At 57.3% G+C, this 26,277-nt stretch overlaps 2 protein-coding genes across 5 annotated transcripts in view; one reads left to right on the top strand and one right to left on the bottom strand.

The window, feature by feature from the left end:
• The first annotated feature begins 271 nt into the window (after positions 1 to 271).
• Positions 272 to 12,434, top strand: CHGA (chromogranin A). 4 transcript variants are annotated; one of them, XM_011991750.1, is made up of 8 exons: positions 272 to 570; positions 1,360 to 1,406; positions 3,764 to 3,857; positions 4,708 to 4,776; positions 6,796 to 6,894; positions 8,328 to 8,783; positions 9,484 to 9,962; positions 11,942 to 12,434. In XM_011991750.1, the coding sequence occupies exons 1-8, from the start codon at positions 525 to 527 to the stop codon at positions 12,023 to 12,025; spliced, it is 1,374 nt and encodes a 457-aa protein (XP_011847140.1). In that variant the 5' UTR covers positions 272 to 524; the 3' UTR covers positions 12,026 to 12,434. The 4 variants fall into 4 exon arrangements, with proteins under 4 accessions (XP_011847140.1, XP_011847142.1, XP_011847139.1 ...); XM_011991752.1 differs by lacking the exon at positions 8,328 to 8,783; XM_011991749.1 differs by lacking the exon at positions 11,942 to 12,434 and having other exon boundaries at positions 9,484 to 10,374.
• Positions 12,435 to 17,242: 4,808 nt separating this feature from the next.
• Positions 17,243 to 26,277, bottom strand: part of ITPK1 (inositol-tetrakisphosphate 1-kinase) — a 179,191-nt gene continuing 170,156 nt past the window's right edge. The window contains exons 9-10 of the mRNA XM_011991748.1: positions 23,730 to 23,892; positions 17,243 to 19,429 (exon numbers count right to left, since the gene is read on the bottom strand). Of these exons, the coding sequence (XP_011847138.1) occupies positions 19,086 to 19,429; positions 23,730 to 23,892 (507 nt within the window). The 3' untranslated portion in view covers positions 17,243 to 19,085. The remainder of the gene's footprint in view (positions 19,430 to 23,729; positions 23,893 to 26,277) is intronic.

The following is a 26,277-nucleotide window of genomic DNA, read 5'->3' as shown; positions in this document are numbered from 1 at the left end:
ATGGAGGAAGGCAAGGTCCAGAGATCGGAGTGACTTGCGCAGGGACACACGGCAAATCGGTGGAACCGTCGAGGGGTGGAGAATGAGCCACAGCCCCCCTGTCTCCCATGCCACCTCTTAGAAACCAGATACCCGCTTCGCGGCCAAGACCCACCAGCTCCGAGCGGCGGAGGCCAGAGGTAGCCAGGCGTGAGGTTAGAGGTGGGGCGAGCGGGGACTGGACCCCCAGGGGGTGGGGAAAGGGGCAGGGGGCGGCACCGCTGACGTCATTTCCGGGGTCGGGGTATATAAGCGGGGCGAGCGGGCGCTGCTGCTGCTGCTGCTCTTTCCACTGCAGTACTCGAGGCCCGTGTAGGGAGCTTGCGGGAGGATCGACCGACAGACGGAAGCACGCCAAGGCACTGCGCCCCCAGCCCCGCGCCGGTGCCACCGCAGCCAGACCCCGGCCGCCGGTCCAGCCGCCCCTCGCCCGGTGCCTAGGTGCCCGGCCCCACACCGCCAGCTGCTCGGCGCCCGGGTCCGCCATGCGCTCCGCCGCTGTCCTGGCGCTTCTGCTCTGCGCCGGGCAAGGTGAGCGAGAGCGAGGGGCTCGCGGGAGAGGGTCCCGGGCTCCTCTGCCCACCTTGAGGTCCGGGCACCGCGCGGCGCCCAGCGCCCCTCCACATCTCCCTTCGGGCGCGGCGAGTTTTCAGCACCGCGGACAGCGCCGCCGCCTCCCGCCCGACCCTGCAGTGTGGCCTCTGCCCGGGACCCACAGGACACTTGGGCCTGACTCCCAACCCCGCGGGGCAAGGCCCCCTTGTGCCCACCCCTTGTCTGGGCTTGGCGCCTCGGCCACATCAGGGCCAGTGCCGGTTGCGCGGTGGCCGACCAAGGTCATTGGGGGGAGGTGGGAGGATGGCTGCTCGCACCCCTCCATCCCTCTTCCCCTTTCATCTCACTCTCCCCGCCTTTCTGGCCTTGACTTCTACTTCTCCATATCATCCCTCACAATCTCCCTCCTCCATCTCTTCCCCTCCGCCTCTGGGGTCTCTCCCTTCCCCTCGTCTGTCTCCCACCCCAGTCCCACTGTGCAGCCCTTGGCCTTGTTTTGATAGCGCTCCCTGCTCCAGAGCACACCAGCTCCAGAGCAGGAGTTTCCCAAGGGGGAGGGGGAGGACCTCTCCGTGCAGCCTCTGGGGACCACCCCACTGTGGGCAGCAACCAGGGAAAGGAAACAAAATCAGCCCCAGCCTCTTTTTGGTGGGGGCAGTTTTGAGGGGTGGCATTGGGTGGACCGGCCCCAGTGAGCCCAGTCAGGAGGGACTGGGCTCCACTTGGAGCAGAGGAGTGACCCCAGCACTCTCTTCTTCTTCCCAGTCACTGCCCTCCCTGTGAACAGCCCTATGAATAAAGGGGACACCGAGGTAAGAAGGGGTGCTGGGGATGAGGGGTAGGAGGCTCCAGTGGACACTTCACAGCCAGTTCTTGGGCAGCTGCAGGAGTAAGTTCGGCATAAAGCCAAGAGCCAGCACTGCGGCTGCTGAGCCTGTGGGGACAGCTTGCAAAAGAAGATATCAAAGATTGCTTGCTTCCCCTGCTGTCCTGCTGTGGGGACTTCCCCAGCTTCCTCTGAGCTGCATGTGCAGCAGAAGAGGCCTGCATCTTACCTACTGGGCTGAGGTGCCTGACTTCAGGCTGTCTTGAACACTCTGAATCCAGTAGGCCCACCAGGGGCTGGTGGGGGTGGCTTCTTTCTAGTTGTGGTTGTCCACAGACCTGTAAAAATGGCCTTTGCCTGCCTGGCTCTCGCCTCCCCCTTTACTCTTTCTTTCCCCTTGAAAGGCTCTGCCAGCAACTACCCACACCCAGCAGGCTCTCCAGCCCTGGCTCTCCCAAAGGAACACAATGAAAACATTTTGATCATGGCTCCTGCACCCACGGTCCCGCCATAGGGGCTAGTCATGGAGGTCACCCAGGAAAGGGCCTTAGGAGACACTGGTAGGGGTTTCTCTAGCAGCAAGAGACACGCCACGCTGGGTGTGTACTTGGAATTCATTCATGGCTGAGCTGGGGCTGTTTTTTCCAGGCTTTAGTGCTCAGCCAAATCTTCACTTGAGGGTCAGAGAAATTTCTACTCCCCACCTTCCCAGAAACTATTTTCTTCCAGTAGACACCACAGTTAAAATCGAAACCGTCCAAGGGATTCCAACCTGTGTTCAATTATATTTCCTAGGTTTTAGTTGCAGATAAGACAGAACTTAAACCTCTACCACTCATTCTAGCTGTGTGACCTTGGGAAAATTCCTTAATTTCTCTGAGCTCTGCCTTTTTCTCCTTTTCCTTGAGGGGAAGTGTAAAGAGTAGGAATCACGGACGTGAATTGCCTAGCACATAGTAGGTCCTTAGTAAATAGGCACTGTTATTCCTACAGCTGCCTTGCTGATCTCCCCATCCCTCTCCAGACCCTTTACCCAATTCCTGCCTCCCAGAAAATGCCCTCACGAACAGGTGGTTATCTGATATTCCCAGTGCAAGGTCCGGGGTTGCAGGGAGATACAGGGTACAGGCTGCTGGGCTCTCCTTGCCAGATCCCTTATGGGAGACACTCTGGTCACCATATTATACCCAGCAGTCTGTGGTCAGGGGCACCAGAACAGCTGGTTAAGACCTGAAGATTCCATATAATGTTGTTGTGACTACACACATTATAGAGCACTTGCCAGTTTGCCATCTTGGATCCTTGGACCGGTTGCCTTGGCATCCCGTAGACACAGCCTCCCACCCGCTCACTCCCCGCCGGTGTTGCCTGATGCCTGTCTGACACCTCCTGCTCTCTACTCAGCTCTCGGCTGTGGAAGCAGGGCTGGAGTTGTGAACCCCTCCCTGGGCGTGCTGACACTCCATGCTTGAGAGAGTGTTTTTCCATCTGTACCTCATTACCCTGGGAGAGCAGTTGGGAAGGTATTCTCACTCCTGTTTTACAAATGAGGACACTGAGGCTCAGAGAGGTTAAGTCACTTGTCCAAGATCACACAACTAGGATACCACCTTACAGTGGGCACCATCATCAAAGATCACTCATTTATCAGGGGCCTAATTATCCACAGCACCTTTGCGGGCACAGGATAGGACTTTCAGAGGCGTGGCTGTGGTCGACCTGGGACATGCTCCCAGGTGTAGTCAATGTTTGCTCACGTGCCGCCAGGGGATTCATCCATCCCATGGTGAACATGGAGTGAGAATATGAAGCTGTGACTCCTCGCATGTGACAACACCATGGGTGTTGGCAGACAGTAACCTACATCCTATTTCCAAACAGGGTAGAGACAGGGAAGGTCTTTGTCTCCTCTGGGCAGTCCAGAAGGACTTCCTGGAGGAACTGACCTTTGGACATCTTCACGATCAGAGCACTTTTGTAAGACATCCTTTTAGTGCCCACAAGCAGCTTTCTCATGTTTAGAGAAATAGCACTTGGGGATGAGAAGGTACCAGGTACCATTCCCTACACCCCTTTCTCACCATGATCCACCTTAGAGGGGAACCTGCTGGCCATGTGGTTGGAGTGCCTGACACGTGGTAAGCACTGTATAAGGGTTTTCTATTATCATTGCTATCACTGTCTGGCTAAGAAAGCAGAGCTGTGTACCTGAGCCAGGGATCATGGACTCCCAAAGACAAAAGCAAATACCCTCTGTCCTCACTAGAAATTCACCTTAGAGCCTCCAGGGACTGAGCCCCATGATCAAACCAACCCCAACCTGCCCCCGCACTCTGTTCCCAGGTGATGAAATGCATCGTTGAGGTCATCTCCGACACACTTTCCAAGCCCAGCCCCATGCCTGTCAGCCAGGAGTGTTTCGAGACACTCCGAGGAGGTATGAACTGGAAGCTAGGGGTGAGGGCTGCTGCCTGCTGGGCTGGGAGGCTAGGAGATGGGTGTGTGGCTTTTGGTGGAATTAATGATTTAACTCAACAGTCACTGACTGAGTGCCCATCATGTCCAGGCACTGCACTGGGGTCTGAGGTGTATAGACAGTTGGAGGGGTTGTAGCCCAGGTGCTTACAGACTGGCAGAGGGGATGCATATGAACATAATTAACTAGAACTCCAGGCAAAATGAAACCAGGGCTGGAACACCAAGCCCCCAGACTGTGAGCTCCCTATGGACAAAGATTTTGTGTGCTGTATCCCAGTGCCTAGAACAACCTCTGGCTCCTGAACACACCCTCTAGATGTGTGATGAATAAAGGAATGTTATGGGTGGACATGAGAAGGACAAAATCTTTCCAGGCAACCAGTCAAGTTTTTACTAACTGCTGGATAGAGCCAGCAGCATTTGGGTTGGGCTTTAAGAGAAACATTGGAAACTGACGGGCGGAAAAATGAAGACGAGGTTGTCCAGGTGTGGTAGACAGTGTGAGCGCAGGCATGGAGATGGGAACCCATTGTATTTAAAGAGACCCCCACTCATCCTCAAGGGCTGCCACCCCTTGGCTAAGGTCTGGGTGCTGGGGCAGTGGCTTTCTCTGATGTAGTAGGAAACTGACACACACCTTGGAAAGGAGGTGATTTCAAAAGTGTTATCTCAAGATCCAGTCTTGCTGCCGCCACCCTGGTTTTGAGTTTCCAGAGTAAATTCCTTGTGCTCAGCTGAAAATATTGATGGTAATCTCTTTCTCGGCCGTTCTCTGGAAACCACCCATGACGACTCTTCTTCCATTGCAGATGAACGGATCCTTTCCATTCTGAGACATCAGAATTTACTGAAGGAGCTCCAAGACCTCGCTCTCCAAGGTATTTTCCAGCCACTGCACATGACTCTGAGTAAATTCCAGTAACTGAGAGTCAGAAAATGTGGTGGAAGGTTCAGCAAGTTCCTCTCTGGGACTGTCATTTCCTTTCAATTATAAAGTGGAAAAGCAGGATCCGCCATGCCACCTGGCTCAATCTGTTATTGATATTGTTAAAGAAATCAAGGCCCAGAGAGGTTGAGTGACTTGTCCAAGGTCACATAGTGAATAGAGACATGCCAAATGCAGCTTCCCTAAAACCCACGGCCTCTGCAGTTCAGTCATTTTAGGAAGTAACTTTATGAAGTAGTGAGCCGTTCATCACTGATGATGATATTCAAGCCAAGCCTGGACAGGATACTGGGGTGGAGGGTGAAGCTGTCATCATCCCACAGTTAGCCTCTGTGCCCAGCCCCCCAGCTCCTTCCAGGCTTGATGCAAAGCACAGCCCCACCCTCGCAAACCAGGAAGCCTGAGTTCGGCCCTGCACCAGCCCCAGCTGACTCCCTGTGGGAAGTGGCAATTTCCACCGGGGCAGGACCACTGGTGATGGTGTGTCTCTCCCTGAGAACAGGGCATTATAGCATGAATCCAGCATCTGCTTCCCAATGAAGCAAGAGTGTTTTTCAGGGCTGGGCTTGTGTCTGGGGTAGGGTGGGAGTATGAAGGCTGCTCTGGCTCCAGGATGGGCCCCACTCTGAGGCCTCTGGGGCAGACCAGGCCATGTGTGAGAACAGAGAGGGCTTTGGGGAGGAGGCGTGTAAACACAGCCACAGCAATAGGATTCCTATGGCCTTTTCCAAGCTAACACACTGTTCTTCCTCCCACTCACGAGCCAGCCTGGGTGGCAAGCACCCATCTCCTATTGTTGTTGGAGGGGGCAGGGTGTGCTGGGGGCAGCTGGGACTATTACTACCTGGATGGTTATGTCAGCATCAGTGACCTTGGACTAGTGTGTTTTTTTTTTAATTAAGCATTAAATATTTTATTACAATATGATAACTTTAAAATTAAATATTGAATGACTAACTGATTACATTTAAATAATTAAATAGATTGTCAACAGAGACTATTATAGGAGAATGTGTCCTGAAACATCTGTATTCACATACACATGTGTATCCAGTGTAAGCAGCATCCAATACACGTATATATGACTGTTTTCCATTAACAGAGTCCTGGATGTATTTCTGTCCATCCGTCTATCCATCCACTCCCTCTTGGGCTCCAGTAACATCTTCTGTGTGCCTCTGTCTTAGCATTTACCACACAGCAACGCTGTTTTCTAGATAAGCACCCAACTCTTGGAGAGCCCAAGTTGCCCGAGCTAGGAAATAGCCAGAAGGGAACAGGAACCCATGTTGCCTGAGGCCAGGGCTGGGCGTGGTCCCTGGCCCACAGCTGCCCCGGAAAGCCCATTGTTGGGGAAGAAATGAGGACCAGCCGCAGAGCGGGGCTAGCTGAGGGGCCAACATCAGGAATCAGGTACAGGTGTGGGGACAGTCAGAGGAGGCAGCAGCGGCGGGGGGAGAGGGGTCTCTGGGTCACGGCAGCAGGCGCCAACCCTGGGCTCAGATATGGGCACAGGGCTTGGCCTTCTCCTGGGGCCTGGACTCACAGCGTCCAAGGGTAGCAGGGCTTGCCTGAATCAAGAGCTGCCACCATTACTGCCTGCTGCAGGGTTCCTAGAGCTACCGGCCAGGTCCTGAGGGGTTCCCCACCCCCAACTCCTGCCCCTGGGCCCCTTGCTCCATCTGAGCCTTTCTGGCTGTGTGAGGCCACAGCACGCTTGCTCTGGCCTCCCAGGGAGAAGCTGAATCTGGCGAGGCAGGGTGGCTGCCTGAGGGCCCAGCTGAGAGACAGGAGGGACGCCAAGCCTTCACCGCCCCATCAGTGTCTCATTGGGCAGGCCCTGAACATGATATACCCAGTTTATAGATGGGGAAATGGAGGCCTTCACTCTTATAGATGAATATGCCAGGGCTGGAACCAATGGGACTTTTCCCGCTCTTTCTCATACCAGGCGCCAAGGAGAGGGCACATCAGCAGAAGAAACACAGCGGTTTTGAAGATGAACTCTCGGAGGTTCTTGAGAACCAGAGCAGCCAGGCCGAGTTGAAAGGTCTGTCCCAGCCAGTCTGGCCAGAGGTGGGGAAGGGAGGGTGGCAATGGGAACAGTGGCTATGATGGACCCAGGGGTCCGATGAGTTGGGAGCCCCACCCATAATCCCTTATTTCCCTCTCGCTACAAGTGGGAAAAGTGCTGCCCAGACAGACAAAGTCCCTTGCCCAAGGTGAGTGGCATGACCAGGGGTTTCAATCTGGGCCTGCCTCACACCAAAGCCCTCGCTCGGTCCCGTCTGCCCAGAACAGGGGCTGACACTCTAGGGCAGGAGGTCTCTGGCATGGCAGGTGGACAACTTCAACTCTGGGTCCACTCAGTGGCCACTGTAGCAGAGCCCCCGCCCCCAGTGCCTGTCCTCCTGGGAAGCGGTGGGGCCTCAGAATAGCCAGGATGCAGGAGGACCACAGACAGAGTAGGTGTGAAATGTGAAATGAACCCATATCATCTTTCTTGAAACCAAAGAGCTTCTAGGAGTCCAAGAGGTCATGGCTTAGGTCAGAGTGACACTCTGAGCCATCCTCCCTGCCTGGGGAGAGCCACAAACCGGCCCCGTGGCGCCTCTGCTCTCCATGTAGAAGATGGGCCGGTAAGGCCGGTGTTCAAGAGCTGTATCCCGGTGTCTCCCGTCTGGGGCTGAGAGGGAAAGCCTTCAAGTGAGGCCCAGGTGCCCTCACATTGGCTGAAGCTTTAATGAGGCAGGCAGCCATGTGTCAGTGCAAAGAGATCCCGAACTTGGCATTTGGAGGCTTGGGTTCCAGGCTCAGCTCTGCTGCCTGCAAAATGCGTGAGATGGACAGGTCATCTTACCTTTCTGCAGATCATTTTGGGTTTCTGTGAAATAGGCATGGGAGCACCTTTCACCAGAGTCCTGGTGAAGCTCAGATGGTGGAATGTACTTGACAGCACTTTGTTCAGTGGTCATTATTCTAATGACGGGAGGAATTTTTACTTATTCAAAGGCTGTCTTTAAGGCAGCCACAATAAAATACCTTTTAATGAAACCCTAAAATTTTGCAGAATTGAGCCCTTTCACAGGACGCTGAAGACAGAGAAGCCCCACATGGAGGGGAGAATGAAGTTGCAGACATGGTGCCTCTTACACAGAGAGGTTAAGCAACTTGCCCAAGAACACACAGCTGACATATTAATTTTCAGTTCAGGCTTTATCTCCTGGATTAATTCTTAAGGTCTGGATTTTTGTTTTTTGTTCTTTGAATAATAACCTGTTTTAAAAGATTAAAAAGAAAGAAACAAATCCAGCTGTGCTCAGATCAAGCCTGGACATGGACCGAGGGGTAACCCTAATCGTTGTCTGGGCTGGGCTCGCTGGAAGCCAAGAAACAGAATGAGTAGATCTGAAAGTAGCCTGTGGGGAGGCCCCACACGTGGTCCGGTCCTCAGGGCCTGACTTGGCTGTGCTGTGTCTGCAGAGGCGATGGAAGAGCCGTCCTCCAACAATGCTATGGAGAAAAGAGAGGATTCCAAGGAGGCAGAGAAAAGTGGTGAAGCCACAGACGGAGCCAGGCCCCAGGCCCTCCCGGAGCCCAGGCAGGAGTCCAAGACTGAGGGGAACCATCAGGCCCCCGGGGAGGAAGAGGAGGAGGAGGAGGAGCAGACCACCAACACCCACCCTCCAGCCAGCCTCCCCAGCCAGAAATACACAGCCCCACAGGCCGAGGGGGACAGTGAGGGCCTCTCTCAGGGTCTGGTGGACAGAGAGAAGGGCCTGAGTGCAGAGCCAGGGTGGCAGGCAAAGAGAGAAGAGGAGGAGGAGGAGGAGGAGGAGGCCGAGGCTGGAGAGGAGGCTGTCCCTGAGGAAGAAGGCCCCACTGCAGCGCTGAAGCCCCACCCGAGCTTTGGCTACAAGGAGATCCGGAAAGGCGAAAGTACGTATGATGGTGGAGACCTCAACCAACGCATCTGGGAGACGGGGACGGGTGGGAGGGGAGCCTTCTCCATAACCTCATTCCACCTTCATAACAACCCTGAAAGGTAGGTATTAGCTCCATTTCCCACTTGGACAAATGAGGTTCAGAGAGGTTAAGTAACTTGCTCAAGGTCACACAGCTAATTTGTAGTAAAAGCTGAGGTTCTACCCCAGATTTCTCTGACTCCAAAACCATGCATTTCCTACTATTCCACATAGCCTGCCCCCACCAACCCTGGAAGCTAGGGGTGGGTGATGGAGGGGCTGGCTTTGGGAACAGAGACCATGGCAGGAGGGCACAGGCTGATCTGGGAACTTCAACTAGGGTTGTCAGCTTCAACTAGGGTTTAGGAGAGGCCCTGGCTCCCGCTGAGGGTCTTTCCTCACTCTCCAGCTGTCGGGCTTCTGGGGTGAGGATGAGGGGAAGAGGCAGGCTCCAGCTAACCCACCACTCTGAGCTGAGAGGGTCTTGCAAAGCCTGGCATCAAGAAGGTTTTTGCCACTAAGTGTCATCACTGTGGAGAGGCTGGGTTGGGCCCTACGAGCCAAGGTCTGTGGCCCTAAAGGTGGCCACAGCAGAGGCCCCCGGGGAGTGGCAGAGACTGGGAAAATAGTGGTCCCCCACCCATTCTCCTGCTCTTGCCCACCAGCTGCTCCAGGTCGGTCAGAGGCTCTGGCTGTGGATGGAGCTGGGAAGCCTGGGGCTGAGGAGGCTCAGGTCCCCGAAGGGAAGGGAGAGCAGGAGTACTCCCAGCAGAAAGAGGAGGAGGAGATGGCGGGGGCCCCGCAAGGCCTCTTCCGGGGTGGGAAGAGCGGGGAGCTGGAGCAGGAAGAGGAGCGGCTCTCCAAGGAGTGGGAGGACTCCAAACGCTGGAGCAAGATGGACCAGCTGGCCAAGGAACTGACGGCTGAGAAGCGGCTGGAGGGGCAGGAGGAGGAGGAGGACAACCCGGACCGTTCCATGAAGCTCTCCTTCCGGGCCCGGGCCTACGGCTTCAGGGGCCCTGGGCCACAGCTGCGACAAGGCTGGAGGCCATCCTCCCAGGAGGACAGCGTTGAGGCGGGCCTGCCCCTCCAGGTTCGAGGCTACCCTGAGGAGAAGAAAGAGGAGGAAGGCAGTGCCAACCGCAGACCAGAGGTTGGTATGGGGCGGGAGCCAGCTCGGTGCTGGGCCGCGGAGAGCGGGTCCAGCAGGGGCAGCCACACCCAGACACACTGCTCCTACCCCACTGAGGGGACACGGCCCCCCTGGAGTCTGGGGATGGAGAGATGCTCAGACCGGGGGCTCTCAGGGCAGGAGAATGCCTTGGCTCCCAGGGGGCATCCAGCAAAGCTGGCTGGGAGGTGGGAGGAGCTCAGATCAGCCTGTGGCAACAGGGGAGGCACCCAGTGGGGACTTTGTCCCGAAGGCGGTAGGGAGCCTTGCAGGTCGTGCCCTGGAAAAACCATGTGGTGGGTCTGGCCATGTCCCTTCCTGGCCCCCAGGCAACCCAGGCACAGCCTCCTCCCAGGCTCAGGCCCTGCATCTGGCCCATGAGGGTAACGGGGCAGGGCAGGGGTAGGGCCGGGGACCTCTTGCCTGTGGGGATCAGGTGGGAGCCACACGATGTGAGCCGGAAGACCTGGGCTCTGCCTCCTCCTGGCTGCGTGGACTCGGGCGGGTCACTCCCCTCCTCTGAGCCTCTTGGGTTCCCCCATTTATGAAGTAGGGGTAAGGAGTCTCCCCTGCCCACCTCATTACCATGATTGGAACACACAAGGGCTTTGAAAACCAGCGACCCTGGAGAAGATGAATGGGGCGTGGGGACACAGCCCACAGGAGCAGGGTGGGAGTTGGCATCCCTGGCAGGTAGGCGGCTGGGATACCTGGTTCAAGCCTTAGTGTCCAGGTGGGAACCAGGGCTCTGTGGGAAGGCTGACACCCGTCCGTGGCCCCGACCCCAAGGCTCTTCTCTGCTCACCTAGAAGAGGGTGCGGCCCCTTCTTTGGGTCCCCGACCCCCTCTCTGGGCCTGGCAGTCTGAGAGGAAGAAGGCTCCACGTTGGCAGCTGGAGCAGGAGAGGGCATCTGCCCCTGTGCCTGGGAGCCCAGGGTGAGGGACTGAGGACAAAGCTGGAGAGAATGGGGGCCCAGAGGTGCCACCAGTTTCCTTTCTCCACAAGCAAAGGGAGCTCCAGACAACAGGGCAGAGAAATGGGACCCCTGAGGCATGTGGACAGGATGGGGTGGGGGCCTCCTCGACACAGCCCAAGGGTCTTCATAGAAACCCCAGCCTCACAGAATACCTGCCCCAGGGCCTGCTCCAAGACAAAGCGGCTGCAGGGTCTATTTCCATGGCCTGCAATGATCAATGTTGGGGTCCATGGGCCAGGATGCCCTCGGCAGCCTCAAATCTGGCAGTGACCCCGGGAAAATGACCCCTCCCAGGTCAAGGGAGGCAGCCTTCCCTGCGCTCCTGCTCTGAGTCTTGAGGGTATGCTCTGTGGGTGTCCAAGTTCTGAGGCCTGGAAACTTCTGGAGACTGGGGCATAGAACAGGGTTCAGAGGAGGGGTCCTGCTTCCCTGAACTTGGGCAGCCAGAGCTTGGGATCCTCTCACAATCAGGACCAGGGATCAAAGCCCAGCCCTAGGCAGGCCAACATGGGGTAGCTCCCCCAGCATGCAGCCCTGCCTCAGGCCCCCCATTCCCCCCAGGTGGGAAGGCTGCAGAAGACAGACCTGGAAGCCCCGGGCTGGCCTCACCCTAGGTCCTGGCACCCATGGGCCAGGCCGAGGGAAGGGGGCTCTTCGGGACACTGTAAGCTTTGTTTTCCATGTGCCCTGAAAGAACAGACTCCCACTTGTCCAGAACCATTTGAGAGGAAGTGGCGCCTGGATAAGAGGCCACCAAGCGCAGTGTGGGAACAGGGTCCCCGACATCAGCCACCTTCTTGTCCATAATAATCCTGAGAGCAGCAGGCTCGTATCATTGTCTCCATGACCGATGAGGCCCCTGAGGCTCAGAGAGACGAAGCCACCTGTCCAAGGCCACACAGCTAACCCAGTGCCTTTCTGACTTACTGTGCCTTCCGTGCCACTGGCCAGGCTGGCCCGAGTGACCTCCAATGTCTCTCCTAGGACCAGGAGCTGGAGAGCCTGTCAGCCATCGAGGCGGAGCTGGAGAAAGTGGCCCACCAGCTGCAGGCACTGCGGCGGGGCTGAGACATCGGCTGGCAGGGCTGGCCCCAGGACACCTTGTAGTCCTGGCTCTGCTGTCCCCTTGGCAAGTCCTGGCCAGACAGCCCGGACGCTGCTTCCGGTAGGGAGGCAGCCTCCAGCCTGCCCAAGCCCAGGCCACTCAGTCGCCCCCCACGCACCTTGTCTCCTACTCTTGACCCCTCCCTGCCCTGGAACGTCCTCTGCAGGGCAGCCTCACAACTTTAAACATTGACGACTCCTTTTCTGAACACAGGCAGCTTTCTAGAAGTTTCCCTTCCTCCATCCTATCCATTGGACACAACTGCAATAACTTCTGACCTTTTGGTGAAAGCTGAGAACTCCTGACTGTAACATCATCTGTATGAGATTTATCTAAAGAAAAATAAATCTGTTCTGGGCTCTTCCCTCTGAATTTTTTCCCCTCTCAACTTAGAGTGGAGTGGTATGCACTGGATTTGGGCAAAGGGACGAAGGGAGGTTCAGTCTGCCTAGGGGACTCCTTTCTGGGCCACTTCCTGGCTGTGGGATCTTGAGCAAATGACTTTGTTAACTCTGAGCCTCAGTTTCCTCACCTGTAAAATAGGAATGCTGGCCTGCCTCAGAGTGTTTGCAGGGATTAAAGCACACTTGCCGAGGGCGTCCGGGTTCCTGCCTCTTCCCATCCCCAGTCACATCTGAACTGGGCCATGCACAGGCAGGGCCAGGTGGGGACACGGGCTCTGCTCCTGAGCCCAGGTCACCACTCCTTGATGGTCCCTGCCGTCCGATCACCTGTGGTGCTGGGTGGAGGCCCTGACAGCCCAGCCTAGTGCCTATCGCAGGCCACAGGCATCAGACTCGAGCCTCTGAGCTGCAGGGCCCGCTTGGCACAACCCCTTATTGTTAGGAAAGTGGGGCGTTATGTGCATAGGAATGTGGGGCATCTGAAGATCTCGTGTATGTAACGCTTCACTAGCACACAGGCTGCTCTTAGTCCCAGTTTTGTGAATGAGGAAACTGAGGCAGAGAAGGTGAAATGACTCACCCAAGTCACAGGCAGGGATGATGCTCAGAACACTGAAACATGGGGACTGTGAGGATTACTCAGTCAGGACCTCTGTGTGCTGGCTGAAGATCAGGGCCCATCATTCAGTCACTCGTCAAACATTTGTGCATGGCTGCTCTGGGCCTGGTAGGCCTGAGCATGGCTGCGACAAGTCCTGGCTTTAAGCAGCTCACTGCCCAGCGGAGACAGCTGCACCCTTCAACAGCCAAAGCAACCCACAGGGACAAAAATGCACTCAAGCAGGAGGAGCACACGCCCACGCTGGAGGGCGCACCTTGCAGGCCAGGAGGAGGAGGAGGTTGGGTTCGAGCCAGGCTCTGCTGGACTGGCTGGTTGGCCTTGGCCAGTCACTTCACCTGTCCAGGTGGCAGTTCTGGGGCTGACGTCCTTGGCCTTTGCAGTTCAAACACAAGCAAGCCGGGGAGGGTGATGATCCCAGGCAGTGGTGGAGAGGGTGCAGGGAGGGGCCTCGGCCTTCGAAGGCTGCCCACGTGGTGTCTTCCAGGTAGGAACGGGAAAGGCATGGGCATTGTGGGTGGGTGAGGCTCAGAGGCATCGCTGCCACCCTCCAGGGGCCCAGGCAGAGCCAAGTCCAGAGGCCAGTTGGGATTTGGGGACCAAGTCCCTGAAGCTCTGCCTGGTGAGTCTGAGCAGGCAAGGTTCCACGGTGGGAACCCAGATTTGGACCTAAGACTGGAGTTGAACTCCCCAGCCCAGCCATTGACTAGCAGGAGTCTTTGGGCAGGCGCTCCTGGCCCTCTCAGGGCCTGTTTCCTCATCTATAAAATGGAAACAATACTTACTATCTCCTTACCAGATGACAGTGAGGATCGCGAGCCCACACAGCATGGCCCAGAAAACCACTGCGATGGTGTTGAGTTGTTTGAGGGGTCTTGGCAAGTCTGGGTTTCTCTGATGAGGATGGGCTGCTCGTGGGGGCTGATGTGCACTGCCACCCCCTGCCCCCTGCAAAGCACAGAAGGACACCCTCCGACCGGCTGGCGCAATTGTTTATTTCACGTTTCCAAAAGTTAGGTTTACACTCCACCCCAACAGTTACAGAAATAAACACATTAACTGTACTCCACTAGACTGTTAGAAATCAAAACAAGAGCCGGGCGTGGTGGCTCATGCCTGTAATCCCAGCACTTTGGGAGGCCGAGGCAGGTGGATCACGAGGTCAGGAGTTCAAGACCAGCCTGGCCAACATGGTGAAACCCCATCTCTACTAAAAATACAAAACTTAGCCAGGCGCAGTGGTGGCAGGCACCTGTAATCCCAGCTATTCAGGAGGCCGAGGCGGGAGAATTGCTTGAACTCAGAGGGTGGAGGTTGCAGTGAGCTGAGATCACACCACTGCACTCTCCAGCCTGGGTGACAGAGACTCCATCTCAGAAAAAGAAAGAAAGAAAGAAAGAAAGAAAGAAATCTAAACAAGACTAGTTAGTTAGCAAATACAGAGATCACAGAACACCTTGTCCCTGAAACCACCCATCTCAAAGCCACCTGCAGTGTCAAACCTCGTGGAGTGAACATGCGACCAGGCAAATGAGCCAATGAACAGAAGCCATGGCGTCTGTATCTCGTACATGGTCACGTATAGTATGCGTATGTACGTTCACAAATTACGTACGAACCAGCTTGGGATTCTGGTGAAGTTGCTTGTGAACAGCTTGAAGCAAACAGCATTTGTCACAAAGCACAGGTGTTGGCACGAACAGCAGCATCCTGGTGAAATCCCTGTGACTGGCTTTTCAGAGTGAGCTTCCGAGAGGTGATTCCACACAGCCCTGGAGGAAGGGGGTTGGCCAGGCTGTGGGAGGGGACAGTCCCTCCACACTGCCAGGTCACAGATGACTCTTGAAGGGAAAATGCAATCATTTCTGAAAAAGGGGGGTCTGGGTGCTCCTGCTGGTGAGAATCAGAAGGAAGAAGACCCCAGTGGGCAGGAAGCCATGACGTCATGCTCACCAGCTCTGTCCCATGACGTCATGCTCACCAGCTCTGCCCTGCGCAGTGTGGAGGCTCACTCACTCCAAACCACACTGACAATGGCTGTGCAGAGAGAAGGGACAGAGCACAGACCCTTTCTCACAAGGGGAGGACCCACGGGAAAGCCTCGTTTGTATCACCTGGGTCAGGCTTATGCCTGGGCGGGGCAGATGACTGTGGCATCGGGGTGCGGTCAGGCTGGCCTGAGGCGGTGGAGGCTGGGCCTTTGTCAAGGATGGCTGCACTTCTCTACCTCCCAATCACTAGGCTGGAGGGGTCGTGCTCCTTTAGGGCAGCCAGCACCGAGTTCAAGGTCTCTGAATCCAATAGCCCATGAGCCACAGCTCAGGAAGCAGGAGGAGCTGCCAGGGATCCCATCGGGTGAACTAGCAGAGTTTTTTTTTTTTTTTTTTTTTGAGAAGGAGTCTCATTCTGTTGCTAGGCTGGGGTGCAGTGGTGCGATCTCGGCTCACCGCAACCTCCGCTTCCCAAGTTCAAGCAATTCTCCTGCCTCAGCCTCCTGAGTAGCTGGGACTACAGGTGCCCATTACCACGCCCAGCTAATTTCTATATTTTTAGTAAAGATGGGGTTTCACCATGTTGGCCAGGATGGTCTCAATCTCTTGACCTCGTGATCCACCTGTCTCGGCCACCCTAAGTGCTAGGATTAGAGGCGTGAGCCGCCATGCCTGGCCAGAGTTTCTAGGGAATAGAAGACAGGGCAGATACAGACCCCAGGGACATCAGTGAAGCCATTCAGTGGTTGCGGCCAGTGGCCAATGTGAGTGCCCAAGAGTCAAGAACCGGTCTTCCAGGCTAGAAGGACAAAGGACAGGCTGGCTCCCTTGGTCTTGCAGTGGCCGTCTGGCAGCTGTGCTCAGTTGGCTCACATGTGAAGCTTCCTACTTGGGTCGGTCTTCCAGCCTTCTATAAAGCACACTTGGCAGTCCCCTGGGTACAGAGAGGAATGTTCTTCCCAGGTGGCTTTCTCCTTCATTGACAGGTATGAGACACAGGCAGGCCCAGGCACAGGAAGCCCCATGGAACCTGCCAGGTTGCAGCTGGGTCCAATCCCGCCGGCCATGCTGGGTGAGTGCTGGCCCAGCCCACCCACCACGTGTGGACCCAGACACCTCCGTGACACCAAGGGCAAAGCACCAGCTCCAGGGTGGCCTCCCCTTGGCTCTGGGGGTGGGGACACCCAGCAGCTGGCACTCAGTGGGGGTGGGGGGTTATGTTTGCAGAATCACATCACCATATAATCAAAGCACTGTCAGGAAGAACTTGACCCAAGGCCTCGGCCCCAGGGTGCTCCATGCAGACTGTGCAGGTGACCCTCTGAAACTACCCAAGGACTCAGCCAAAGTGTGGGCCGGCCCCTTGCTCCTGGAGCCCTTCAGCACCCCATCCATGGACCACCATCAAGACAGGTGCTGCAGGGCCACAGAGCCAATGTGCTGACCAACTCGGAAGCAGCAGCTTAGGAACCAGAGCCCCAAGCCACCCGATGCTGACGGGGCCAACTCCGGGCCAGCACACAAGTCCTGCACAGCGCCACACAACAGCCTTTGCTAAGCGGGTCCTTTCCTTGGACCCAGACACTCTCAGTGACTCTGCTCAGGAGGCAGCGCCGCCATGCGCTGGAGGAGGCCGCCACGGCCCAGGTGGTTTTAGTGGGTCTTTTCCTGAGGCAGAAACTCCAAGGCCAGGGACAATGCGACTGAAGGGGAGACAACTCTATGGACACTGTCCTGGGATTACAGACGGTCAGAGCGTACCTAGGGAACGTTTAGTGAAATGGGCTCCATCTCCACCGCTCCCAGGTGCGAGTCCCACGTCGCTGTCCGGGCCTCTCCTTGCCGACATTCCCTTGGCTTCACTGGGCAGAGTCCACCAACCCCCCAGCCCTGAGTGCGGCTGGCCCCTCCCTACCCCCTTTGTAGCTCCCAGGCCTTTATGAAGCAAATCTCCATCCTCCATTTCCACTGTTGGAAAATGCAGCTGCCCTGCACACCCACAGCCCCGCCCCCACCCCGCCACAGAGGGCTGTGAGTGCCGCCAGGACACCAGACAGCGGTTACTCGGTATCTGGGCCCTGGACACACATGACCCAGGAGGCCACAAATAGTACAGGAATGCAGCCAGGAGTCAAGCTGCACACCCCACCCGTACCTGAGGCAGACTGGGATTGAAATTTTATTTTTAAAAGGTAAAGCTGTTTTATTAAACATTTTTTAAGGACTGGGAGAATGACATAACAAACTTGAGCAACATGTGTAAACACGTGTGAAATGCGGTTTGATTTCAGTAGTTTATTTTGGAGACAAAGCAGTGCAAGAGGCCGGCCACGCTTTCCTGCTTCCCCGGGGCTCAGGGTCAGAACTAGGAAAGGTGACATACAGACATTAATCGGGGTTCAACACTCAAGTTGTGTAAACGTGGTTAGTTGTTGGGTCCTCAGTTTCCAAAAAAGCCAGGCAGTTCTGATGGCTTTTGCCCCTCGCCCAAGCCCTGTGCCTCCCTCCGCAAAGGGGGCGCCCCGCAGCCCAGCTGAGCCAGGCCGAAGGACCTCCATGCACCAGCTCGGGGACCTCTCTCGGGACACTCAGCACTCTCCCTCGTGTCCTCCATCTCACTGGGCAGAGGACAGCCCAGAAGCCTTTCTCTCGTTTTCAAAGTAAACTGGTATCTTAAGACACAAAAACATACTTGGGGGGGCCGATGCCTCTCACCCAGCACTCCACATCTGCCAGGGGCTGCGGAGGCTTCTCTCCAGCCCTTTTCTCTGTGGAGGGGCTGCCTGGACCAGGGGTCAGAGCGGAGAGCCAGTGCTTTGCTGCCAAGGTGATGGGGTGAGTCTGAGGCGTGCAGAGGCGAGGGGCGGGGGTGGCTCCCTGGCACCTGGCTGGCTCAGTGCTTGGGGCTTGCAATGAGAGGTGGACTGGGCCTGCTGGGTGAGGAGGGATCCAGCAGGTGTGAAAAGGAGTGAACCCACTGGGAAGAGGGCCCCGACCTCCACGGTGTCATGCCGAGGCTCCTGCGCCTGTCCTCACCTAGGTGACTTTACGGAAAGGCAGGCTGCATCCCAGGGGTTAGAGCGCGAAGCCAGCCCCGTGGTGCTCTCTGGTCTCACCTGTCCACTAGAGGCGAGGAGGTGGAGGCCCAAAGACCTGGAATGATTTGCCCAAATCACAGCCCAAATCCTCAGCACAGGCGCCATCAGCTCGGGGCTCCCAGCCAGGCAGCTTCCTTCCGGGGCTCCAGGGAGCGGCAGTGCTGGCTTGGGGGAAGGAGGCCGCTGTGCAGGGCTAAGTGGGACGTGTGTTGGGGGGCCCAGAGGACGCCCAGCTTCCTTTCCTTCCCTTTTGTGAGGGAGCACAACCCAGACCCCAGCATGGAACTCCCCTGAGGGGTCTGTGGCCTCCTCTGGCTGTGGGGAGGGAGGGGTTAGCTACACACCAGGCAGGGTTGGGGCTTACAAAGCCTTGGTGGAGACCAGTAGGAGGAAAAACAAGGAAGGGGCAGGTCAGGGAGTGGGGAGTCAGGGAGAAGGGAAGCCACTCTCACGCGCGCTGATCAACTAACTACCCACAGCCCTGATCAGCCACCCACAGCCCGACATGGGCAGGCTTCCCTCCAGGGTCCCCAGGGGCCTGGTCCACAGCGGCCACGGAGACCAATAGATGGGGATGTGCACAGACACTCTCATGGCAGTCACACGCACACCCCCCACCTCCCGTCCAGACCTAGTGTTGCAAACACAAGCGTGTGTAAACTCAGTGAGGTGGTCTGTACAGTAGGGAGCAGGCAGACGGCCCCGCTCCCCAACACTGGACCACCTGGTACTCTCTTCCATTCCCCCCCACCCCTCACTTAGATCATGACATCAGAAAATCAGGTTAAAAATTAAAAAACAGAAGAATCAGATCACTGGGGATTCTTAGTAGTAGCATCGCCGTTGGGAGCTGCTGGCCCAGCGGGTGTGCTCTGCGCCCCGCGCCGCCCCTCTGGGTCCCGGCTCTGTGGCTACTGGGAGGAGGCCTTGGTGGCCAGGGAGGCCACGCAGTGCTGCTGGAAGCTGGGCGACATGCTGGTGTTGCAGCCGAGTCTCTGGTGCGGCAGCTTGGCGGTGCCGCCCGCGTCGGCCTCGGCCTTCCAGGGCGCGTCCTGGCCCATCATGCTGCCACAGCAGCCGGGGCTGGCGCTGCATGTCCGCTCGCCCGTCAGGCCGCCCACCGGCTCAGCCAGAAGCTTGCTGTGCCTCAGCGGGGCCACGTCCCCTGTGGCTGCCGTGGCTGTGCTCTGGCCCTGCAGGACAGTGGCGATGTGGTTCAGGAGGTCTGTGAAGAACTCGCTTACGCCCTCGTAGCCTGGGGGTGGGAGAGAGATAGCACAGGGGGCGTGAGCCAGGGGCACGCATCATGCAGAGGGGAGGAGGAAGATGCAGAACCAATGGTCTCCCGGGATGTGGCAGGGCATGCTGTCAGCGTCCCAGTTACAGAGAAACCGTGAGGCTCAGCAGATAAGGGGGGTATAGGGGAGTCACAGAGCTTGGATGCCCAATCAGGTGCATGCTCCTCGACCTTCAGCTGTTGCCAGGGTGTGAGAAGTTGAAGAACGTAAACTGAAGATGAAACTTGCTTGTCCCTGTTCCGCTGGGGCACAGCTCCACTATCTCACCCACCCACCCACTTGCGTGGTAAAAGCCAGTACGTGTGCAGCGGATGTTGGTGTCGCTGGAGGTAGCAGCACCAAAGCCAGCTCCACACACTTAGAGTAATAAATACCCCTCCTCTCTTTGCGGCTCAGCTGAGTCTGGCCTCAGGCTGAGTCTCGGAGCCCGCTTCCACCCGCAGCCTCAGCTTCCCCATCTGCAAACTGAGAAGAGAACCGCCTCCCACCCAGGTGGAGGCTGCTGTGGCACCACTGAGAGCGGCTGGGATGTAAGTGGTGTCTGCCTCCCAAAGCAGCTGCCACCCCAGCTGAGTCTGCTTCCTTCTCACCATGAAATACCTGCAGGGAGGCCGTCTCTGTGCCCCATTCTCTGAGGATCAAGCCAAGGGACAGAAACGCTGGGCATCACTAGCAAGCCCCAGGCCTGAGACAAGCTCCACAGCGCAGCAACACGAGCTCCCCTCAACAGAGGGGAACAGAACAGAAACCGTGGTACCTGCCTGGGGCGAGCACTTCCTAACACAGCTGCGAGCATCGGCAGAGCCCTCGGGAGCCACCAAGCAGGTTTCGGATCTCAGGTGAGGATTCTGCTGGCTCCCAGCAAACTGCTCCAAAAGAGACTCACACAGGGCGAGCGCCCTACCTGCCGAGCCAACTGGGAGGGGCAGGAGTTTTCAGAAACCCTGGGCTGTCCTCTGGGACAACATTGACAACCATCAGCCCCACCGGGGTGGGAATGAAGGTTTAGACGTGGGCACCCTGTGCCACCTCTTACGGGGCCCAGGGGCCTGGCAGATGAGGGGGCTGAACCTGCCCATGCCCTTATTTATTAAGCAAACAACTGCTGTGGTCTGACGAAGCCCAAGTCTGAGAGGGGATGCAGGGGTGCCCATGGTGCAAATAAAGACGGCTGTTCTGGCCGGCAAGCAGTGCCGCCCCAGCCGGCACTGTGCGAGCGTCCCGCAACATCCTCTCGCCTAACCTTCATAATGCTGTCCCCATTTCACAGATGAGGCGGCGTGACTGTTCACCACCACAAGGAGGGCAGTGACGATGTCCATGGTGTTCACAGCACTCGGGAGGTAGCAGCCACTGGGCTGTGGTCGCCACGGTCCTCAGCTCACTGCATTCCTGCAGCCCATTTTACAGGTGAGGACACTGAGGCTCAGGGCGGCTCCCAAGAGGCAGAGTGGGATCTGAAGCATGCCCTTGGTCCTGTGTGTGCCTTGAATACCACATGGTGGCAGGTCCTCCACCATAGGACCAGGGGTGTCCGTCGGCCCTGCGCTGGGGCTGGAGGGCAGGGTAGGTGTCCCGGGCAGAGGCATGGCTGTTGGGTGCCTAGGGGGAGATGCAGCGGAGGAGCTCCACCATCAGGTCAGCACCAGGGAAGAGAGCTGTTCCCCAGCAACCTCCCCCGTCATCCCCAGACGAGGCCCAGGGCCCAGGGCAGGGAGGCCGCTTTCTGTGGTGGTGCAGAGACAGCTGCCTCTGCGGAGGCCTGAGGATAAACGGGAGCCTGGGGAGCGGACTGAGGCATGAGCCCGCAGGGCAGAGTGCCAGCTCCACACCAGCACTGTGCAAAAGCTGTCTCCTCTGTCTGCAGGGCGGGAAACTGGTTCCCACTGCAGTGAACACTGAGACTGAAACGTTAGTTGTGCCATCAGACTGTAAAGGCTGAGACAAGATTCGAACCCATGGCTGGAGCTGAGAGGTGGAAAGGCTGAGGCTGACGGTCTGGGTCCCATCCGGCTTCACCACGTGATTTTGGACAACCCACTCAACCCCCAGCCTCACATCCTTATCAGCAACACAGAGATCCTAGCGGCCCTTTGCACATCGCTTCGTGAGGACGAGTGAGGCGTCGGGGCAGGCCTGGCTCACGATGTCAGCACACACTGCTGTTGCTGTTATTATTCCAGAGCCAGTGTGCTGGCCCCTCTCCCAGGCGCTGCTGGACACCCATGGCCCGAGAGGCCTCCTGTGGGGTGCAGAAGAATAGGCCTGTCCCTCTGCTTGGCCCCAAAAGGGTGCTCTATGGTAAGGTGGGCACACTGAGTCATCTCCCAGGGAACCAGCTCTGCCCTGCCAGAGCCCTGGGCCTCCCCTCAGCACCAGGCTCCCTCACCATTCTCCACCAGGCTCAGCCATAGCCCCACCCCATCTGGGTGGCCCTTCTCTTGGCTTCTCTGGAAGAACCCTCCCTGTCCACACTGGCTCACAGTGCCCCACACTGGCTCACAGGGCCATCCCTTGTCTGCACCCACAGATCGCGACCATCCACACATTTTGTGTCGGGAGGCACTGGTCTTGCTCAGGGGCAAAGCTTCCCACCCTGTCCTGTCTCCTTCCTCCTTCTAGAATTTCTCTTCCAACAGGCCTCCCTGTGCCCCCCGGCCCTCCAGCCACTGACGTTGTCCCCTTTTCATTCTGCCACTCAAAACATGCTCCGTGGTTTAGATCCTGCTTCCTTATCCTGAATGTCCCCTGCATTATCCTGAATGTCCCTTGTGCCCTGGTTCCCTCACACCTGCACAGCAAAACCCCATGATTCCCCAGCTCCAGCTAAACCCATGGTTTCCTCCCCACTGCACCCAGAGGCAATGGAGAAAAATACGATTGTCCCACGGGTCTGCCCTTTGGTTCACAAACACAGATCTCATGGTGGCTGCTCCCCGACTCCCAGGGTGAGCTCCAACGTCCTCAGCTCACCACACGCTGCTCCCCTGACTCTGTCCTCCACCCTTCCTGCCCCACAGCTGCACCTGCTGTAGACACAGGGCTCCACGGTGCCTCTCTTGGGACCTGCCCCTCTTCTCCAGTGTCACCACCTCACAGAGGAGGCCCCCGACCGACCGCTCTGTCCTCCGCCTCCTCCCGACAGGGGCGAGCCCTCCCTAGGCAGGGCCGGGCAGTGGAGCTCACACTGCATCAGCATCTGGACCAGTTGGGGCACACAGCAGCTCTGGGTGACAGCAGCCCCGGGTAAACACCAACTGAATGACAGGAGCCAGCGCACTCCTCTGAGCCTTGGCTTCCTTGCTGTGGCCTGTGCTGCTGACTGTGCCTGCATATGCTCTCAGACCAGTGGAGGTGACACACACAGAAAGTGCCCAGCCGGTGCGTGGGGTCAAAGTCCTGCCTCACCCCCACGACAAATAACCCCGAGCCCCCACTTGCCAGGCAGTCTCTGAGGGCAGGAAGCAACTCCTAAACGTTTTTGCACCTCAGCAGCAAGCGAGGCTGGCTTCACCTCCACAGCAGGTGCTTAACAAGGGTCAGGATGGAGAAAGGAACAGGGGACCCCCATCTGGGGAACAGCGGGCGCCGAAGCATGCAGCCTGGTGACAGCGTGCTGTGATGTCACACCATCGTCCCTCATGCCCTGTGCTAGGGCTCTGCTCCTGTGGTCCTCATAGAGCCCCTTGCTGAGAGCTGAGGGGCACGTGGCAGAGCCTGGCTCAGTGCCAGTGGGCTCCTAGGGCCCAGCTGGCAGCAGGGAACAACCCCAGTGCCTGGCGCTGCAGTTCAGGGTGGTGGAGGCAATGTGAGCCTGGGAGTCTCTGGCCTGCCACCAATGTGCTGTGGGGCCTGAACAGCTTCCTCCTCTCTGGGGCCTCAGTTTCCCAAAATGTAAACTGCAGGGGGCTGTAATCCCTTCACGGTCCTTCCTGCTCCTTAAATCGAGGAGGGCCTGGGGGAGGGGCTGATCTGCTGACGACGCAGGTGGAGAGAGGTGAAGGACACACGTGATTGCAACACTACACTCCAGTCTGGATGTTCCCCAGGTGGATGTGCGGCTCTCCCTCCCTCCTCGCACACCCCGTGAGCCCATCGCGCAGGTGAGGCTGAGGCTTCTCAAGGCTGCACCTCCCTGGACCCTGTGGTAAGGGAGAAAGCGGGCTTTCGGGCCTCGGTCACCCCGCCTCGCCTGCCTGGTCACCTGAGGACAATCACTGGAGGCCGGTCAGTGGAGGTGGCCCGGCCGCCACTCACCTGGGAAGGCATTGATGTCGATGACGGCGTGCTGCCCTGTCTGGTTGTTGATGATGATGTCGATGCCAAAGAGTGACACGCCCAGCGCCTGCCGCAGGGCCCGGGAGAGCTCCCGGATGACCTCATCGCTCGGCCGCTCGAACACGCCCTCGATCTTGTCCAGCTGCCGACATACACAAGGAAGTCAGGCCGTGGGCTGAGGAACTGCGATGCCGCACCACACAGAGAGACCCCCACCCCAGGCACCACGAGGCCCTGGCATGCTTCGGGCCAGGAGGCTGGACAGACCCACTGTGGTGAGCATGGGGCGACCACTGGCCAGGTCCTGCCCTCTGAGGGTCGCCAGGCACCAGGTGTGTGAGGCTCATTACCTCCTGTGGGCTCATCACAGCCTGGAAGGCCAGTGCCAGCACTGCACGTTACACACAGGGAAACTGAGGCTCAGAGAGGGTCAGGGCTGGTCCGAAGTCACACAGCTCAAAAGCACAGGGCAGAATTTGGACCCATATTTTTTAGCCTGTAAAACTAAAGCCATTTAGCAGGGAGGAGGGAGATGAAGAGTGTGGCGGGGGCCTAGGAAGACATTATGGTTCAGAGCACTAAAGCCAGACCTTGAAGGCAGGAGGATGCAGGCCCTTGGGAGGGGTGGGAGAAGGAGAGAGGCCCCAGGGAGGACACAGGGGAGGCAAAGGTGCAGAGGCCAGCAGCTGCAGGACATGGATAGGAGCAGCTGAGGGGCAGAGCCAGGCAGAAGCGAGGAGTTCTGATCAGACCGCCACTTGCCCACCATCACGGAGACCTCCAGGGAGGAGAGGGCGAGGGCCCTGGGGCCCAGCAGGCCAGTCTTCCTCCCCAGGAAATGCTGTTTCCAAATGAACTCACACCCCAAACAACGCGGGCTCCCTAAAGAGGCTGCTCTGCTGCTCCTGCCTGCCTCCTGGGGTCCAAGCGCAGCCTTCCTCAAAGCTTCCATGTGCTGGTCAGGCCACCCTGCTCTGTCCTCCCTCCCAGCCCGGCACTCCTCTCTGCCACTCACGTCCTGTGCCGTCGCGGCTGGCCTGGGACACACACTGTCATGGGCTCAGCCTGCCCCAGCCAGGGCCTCCAAGGAACTGGGGCACTGCACTGGGAAGGATTCTGGAGTCAGAGAGACGTGGGTTCCAAACCTGACAGTGAACTCCTAGCTCTGTGGACTCAGGAAACAGTACCTAGCCTCCCTGTCTTAGGTTTGCTCTTCTGAAAGAGGAAGCAACAAGGCCTCCATCTCAGACTTTATTGAGAAGGTGGGGACAGTATGTGCCCGGCTAGGGGGAGATTCATCTGAATTCTAGGGCAGGAACTGCATCCCGTCTCCTCTAAATCAGCCAAGGGAGGGCTCACACTAGGTGCTCAATGAATACTGAAGTTTTGGGGGTTGTGGGCTTAGGGGCCAAAAGGGAAGGGAGTGGCTGATCCATGAAAGACAAAAGTGAAGCTGGGTTCAAAAGCTGGACATGGAATAGCCAAATGACCCGGCAGTGTGCTCCAGGGTACACACCCCAGAACTGAGACCGTGTACTCAAACGGATGCCGTCCACCCATGCTCGCTGCGGTGTCATTCCTACCCCAGCGTGCCTCCACACATGAACGGCCGCAAAAACTGGTCTATCCATTCAATGGAATACTGTTCAGCCATAAAAAGGAATGAACCTCTGACACATGCTACAATGCGGAGGAACCCTGAACACGTCACGCTGACTGCAGGAACCCAGACACAAAAGCTCACATATTGTTGATTCCATTTCTATGGAACATCTGGGACAGGTAACGCTACAGAGACAGCAATGAGCTCAGTGGCTGCGAGTAACAAGAGGTGGGGGAAATGGGGAGTGAGTGCCTGGTGGGCCCAGGGTTTTCTTCTCAGCGATGAAAATGTTTTGTTTTGGAACCAGATAGAGGTGGTGATTGGACAACACTGTGAATGTGCTAATTGCCACTGAATTATTCTCTTTGAAATGGTTAATCTTATGTATGTGAATTTACCTCAGTTTTATTTTATTTAGAGACAGTGTTTCACTCTGTCACCCAGGCTGGAGTGTAGCGTTGCAATCATGGCTCACTGCAGCCTCGAACTCCTGGGCCTCAGCCTCTGGAGTAGCTGGGACTACAGGTGTGTGCCACCATGCCTGACTAATTTTATTTGTTTTTTGTAGGGACAGGGTCTCATTATCTTGCCCAGGTTGGTCTCAAACTCCTGGCCTCAAGTAATCCTCCCTCCTAGGCCTCCCAAAATGCTGGGATTACAGGTGTGAGTCACTATGCCCAGCGCACCTGAATTTAAAAAAAAAAGTGAAAGCGGGTCAGCAGGGCTGGGGACAGAGCCCTGGTCACCAAGAAAAGTGGCCCTTACCGAAGCACAGGAGGCTGAAGCAGCCACTGGGAGCTTCCAGGGAGGGAAGTGCTGAGCAGGGACCCACGCCCGGGCACCACCCACGCTCTGAGGGACCCACGCCCGGGCACCACCCACGCTCTGAGGGACCCACGCCCGGGCACCACCCACGCTCTGAGG

The sequence above is a fragment of the Mandrillus leucophaeus genome, unplaced genomic scaffold (assembly GCF_000951045.1).
Source record: "Mandrillus leucophaeus isolate KB7577 unplaced genomic scaffold, Mleu.le_1.0 Scaffold4, whole genome shotgun sequence".
In the NCBI taxonomy this organism is placed as follows: Eukaryota; Metazoa; Chordata; class Mammalia; order Primates; family Cercopithecidae; genus Mandrillus; species Mandrillus leucophaeus.
This window is presented reverse-complemented; position numbering and strand designations above follow the sequence as displayed.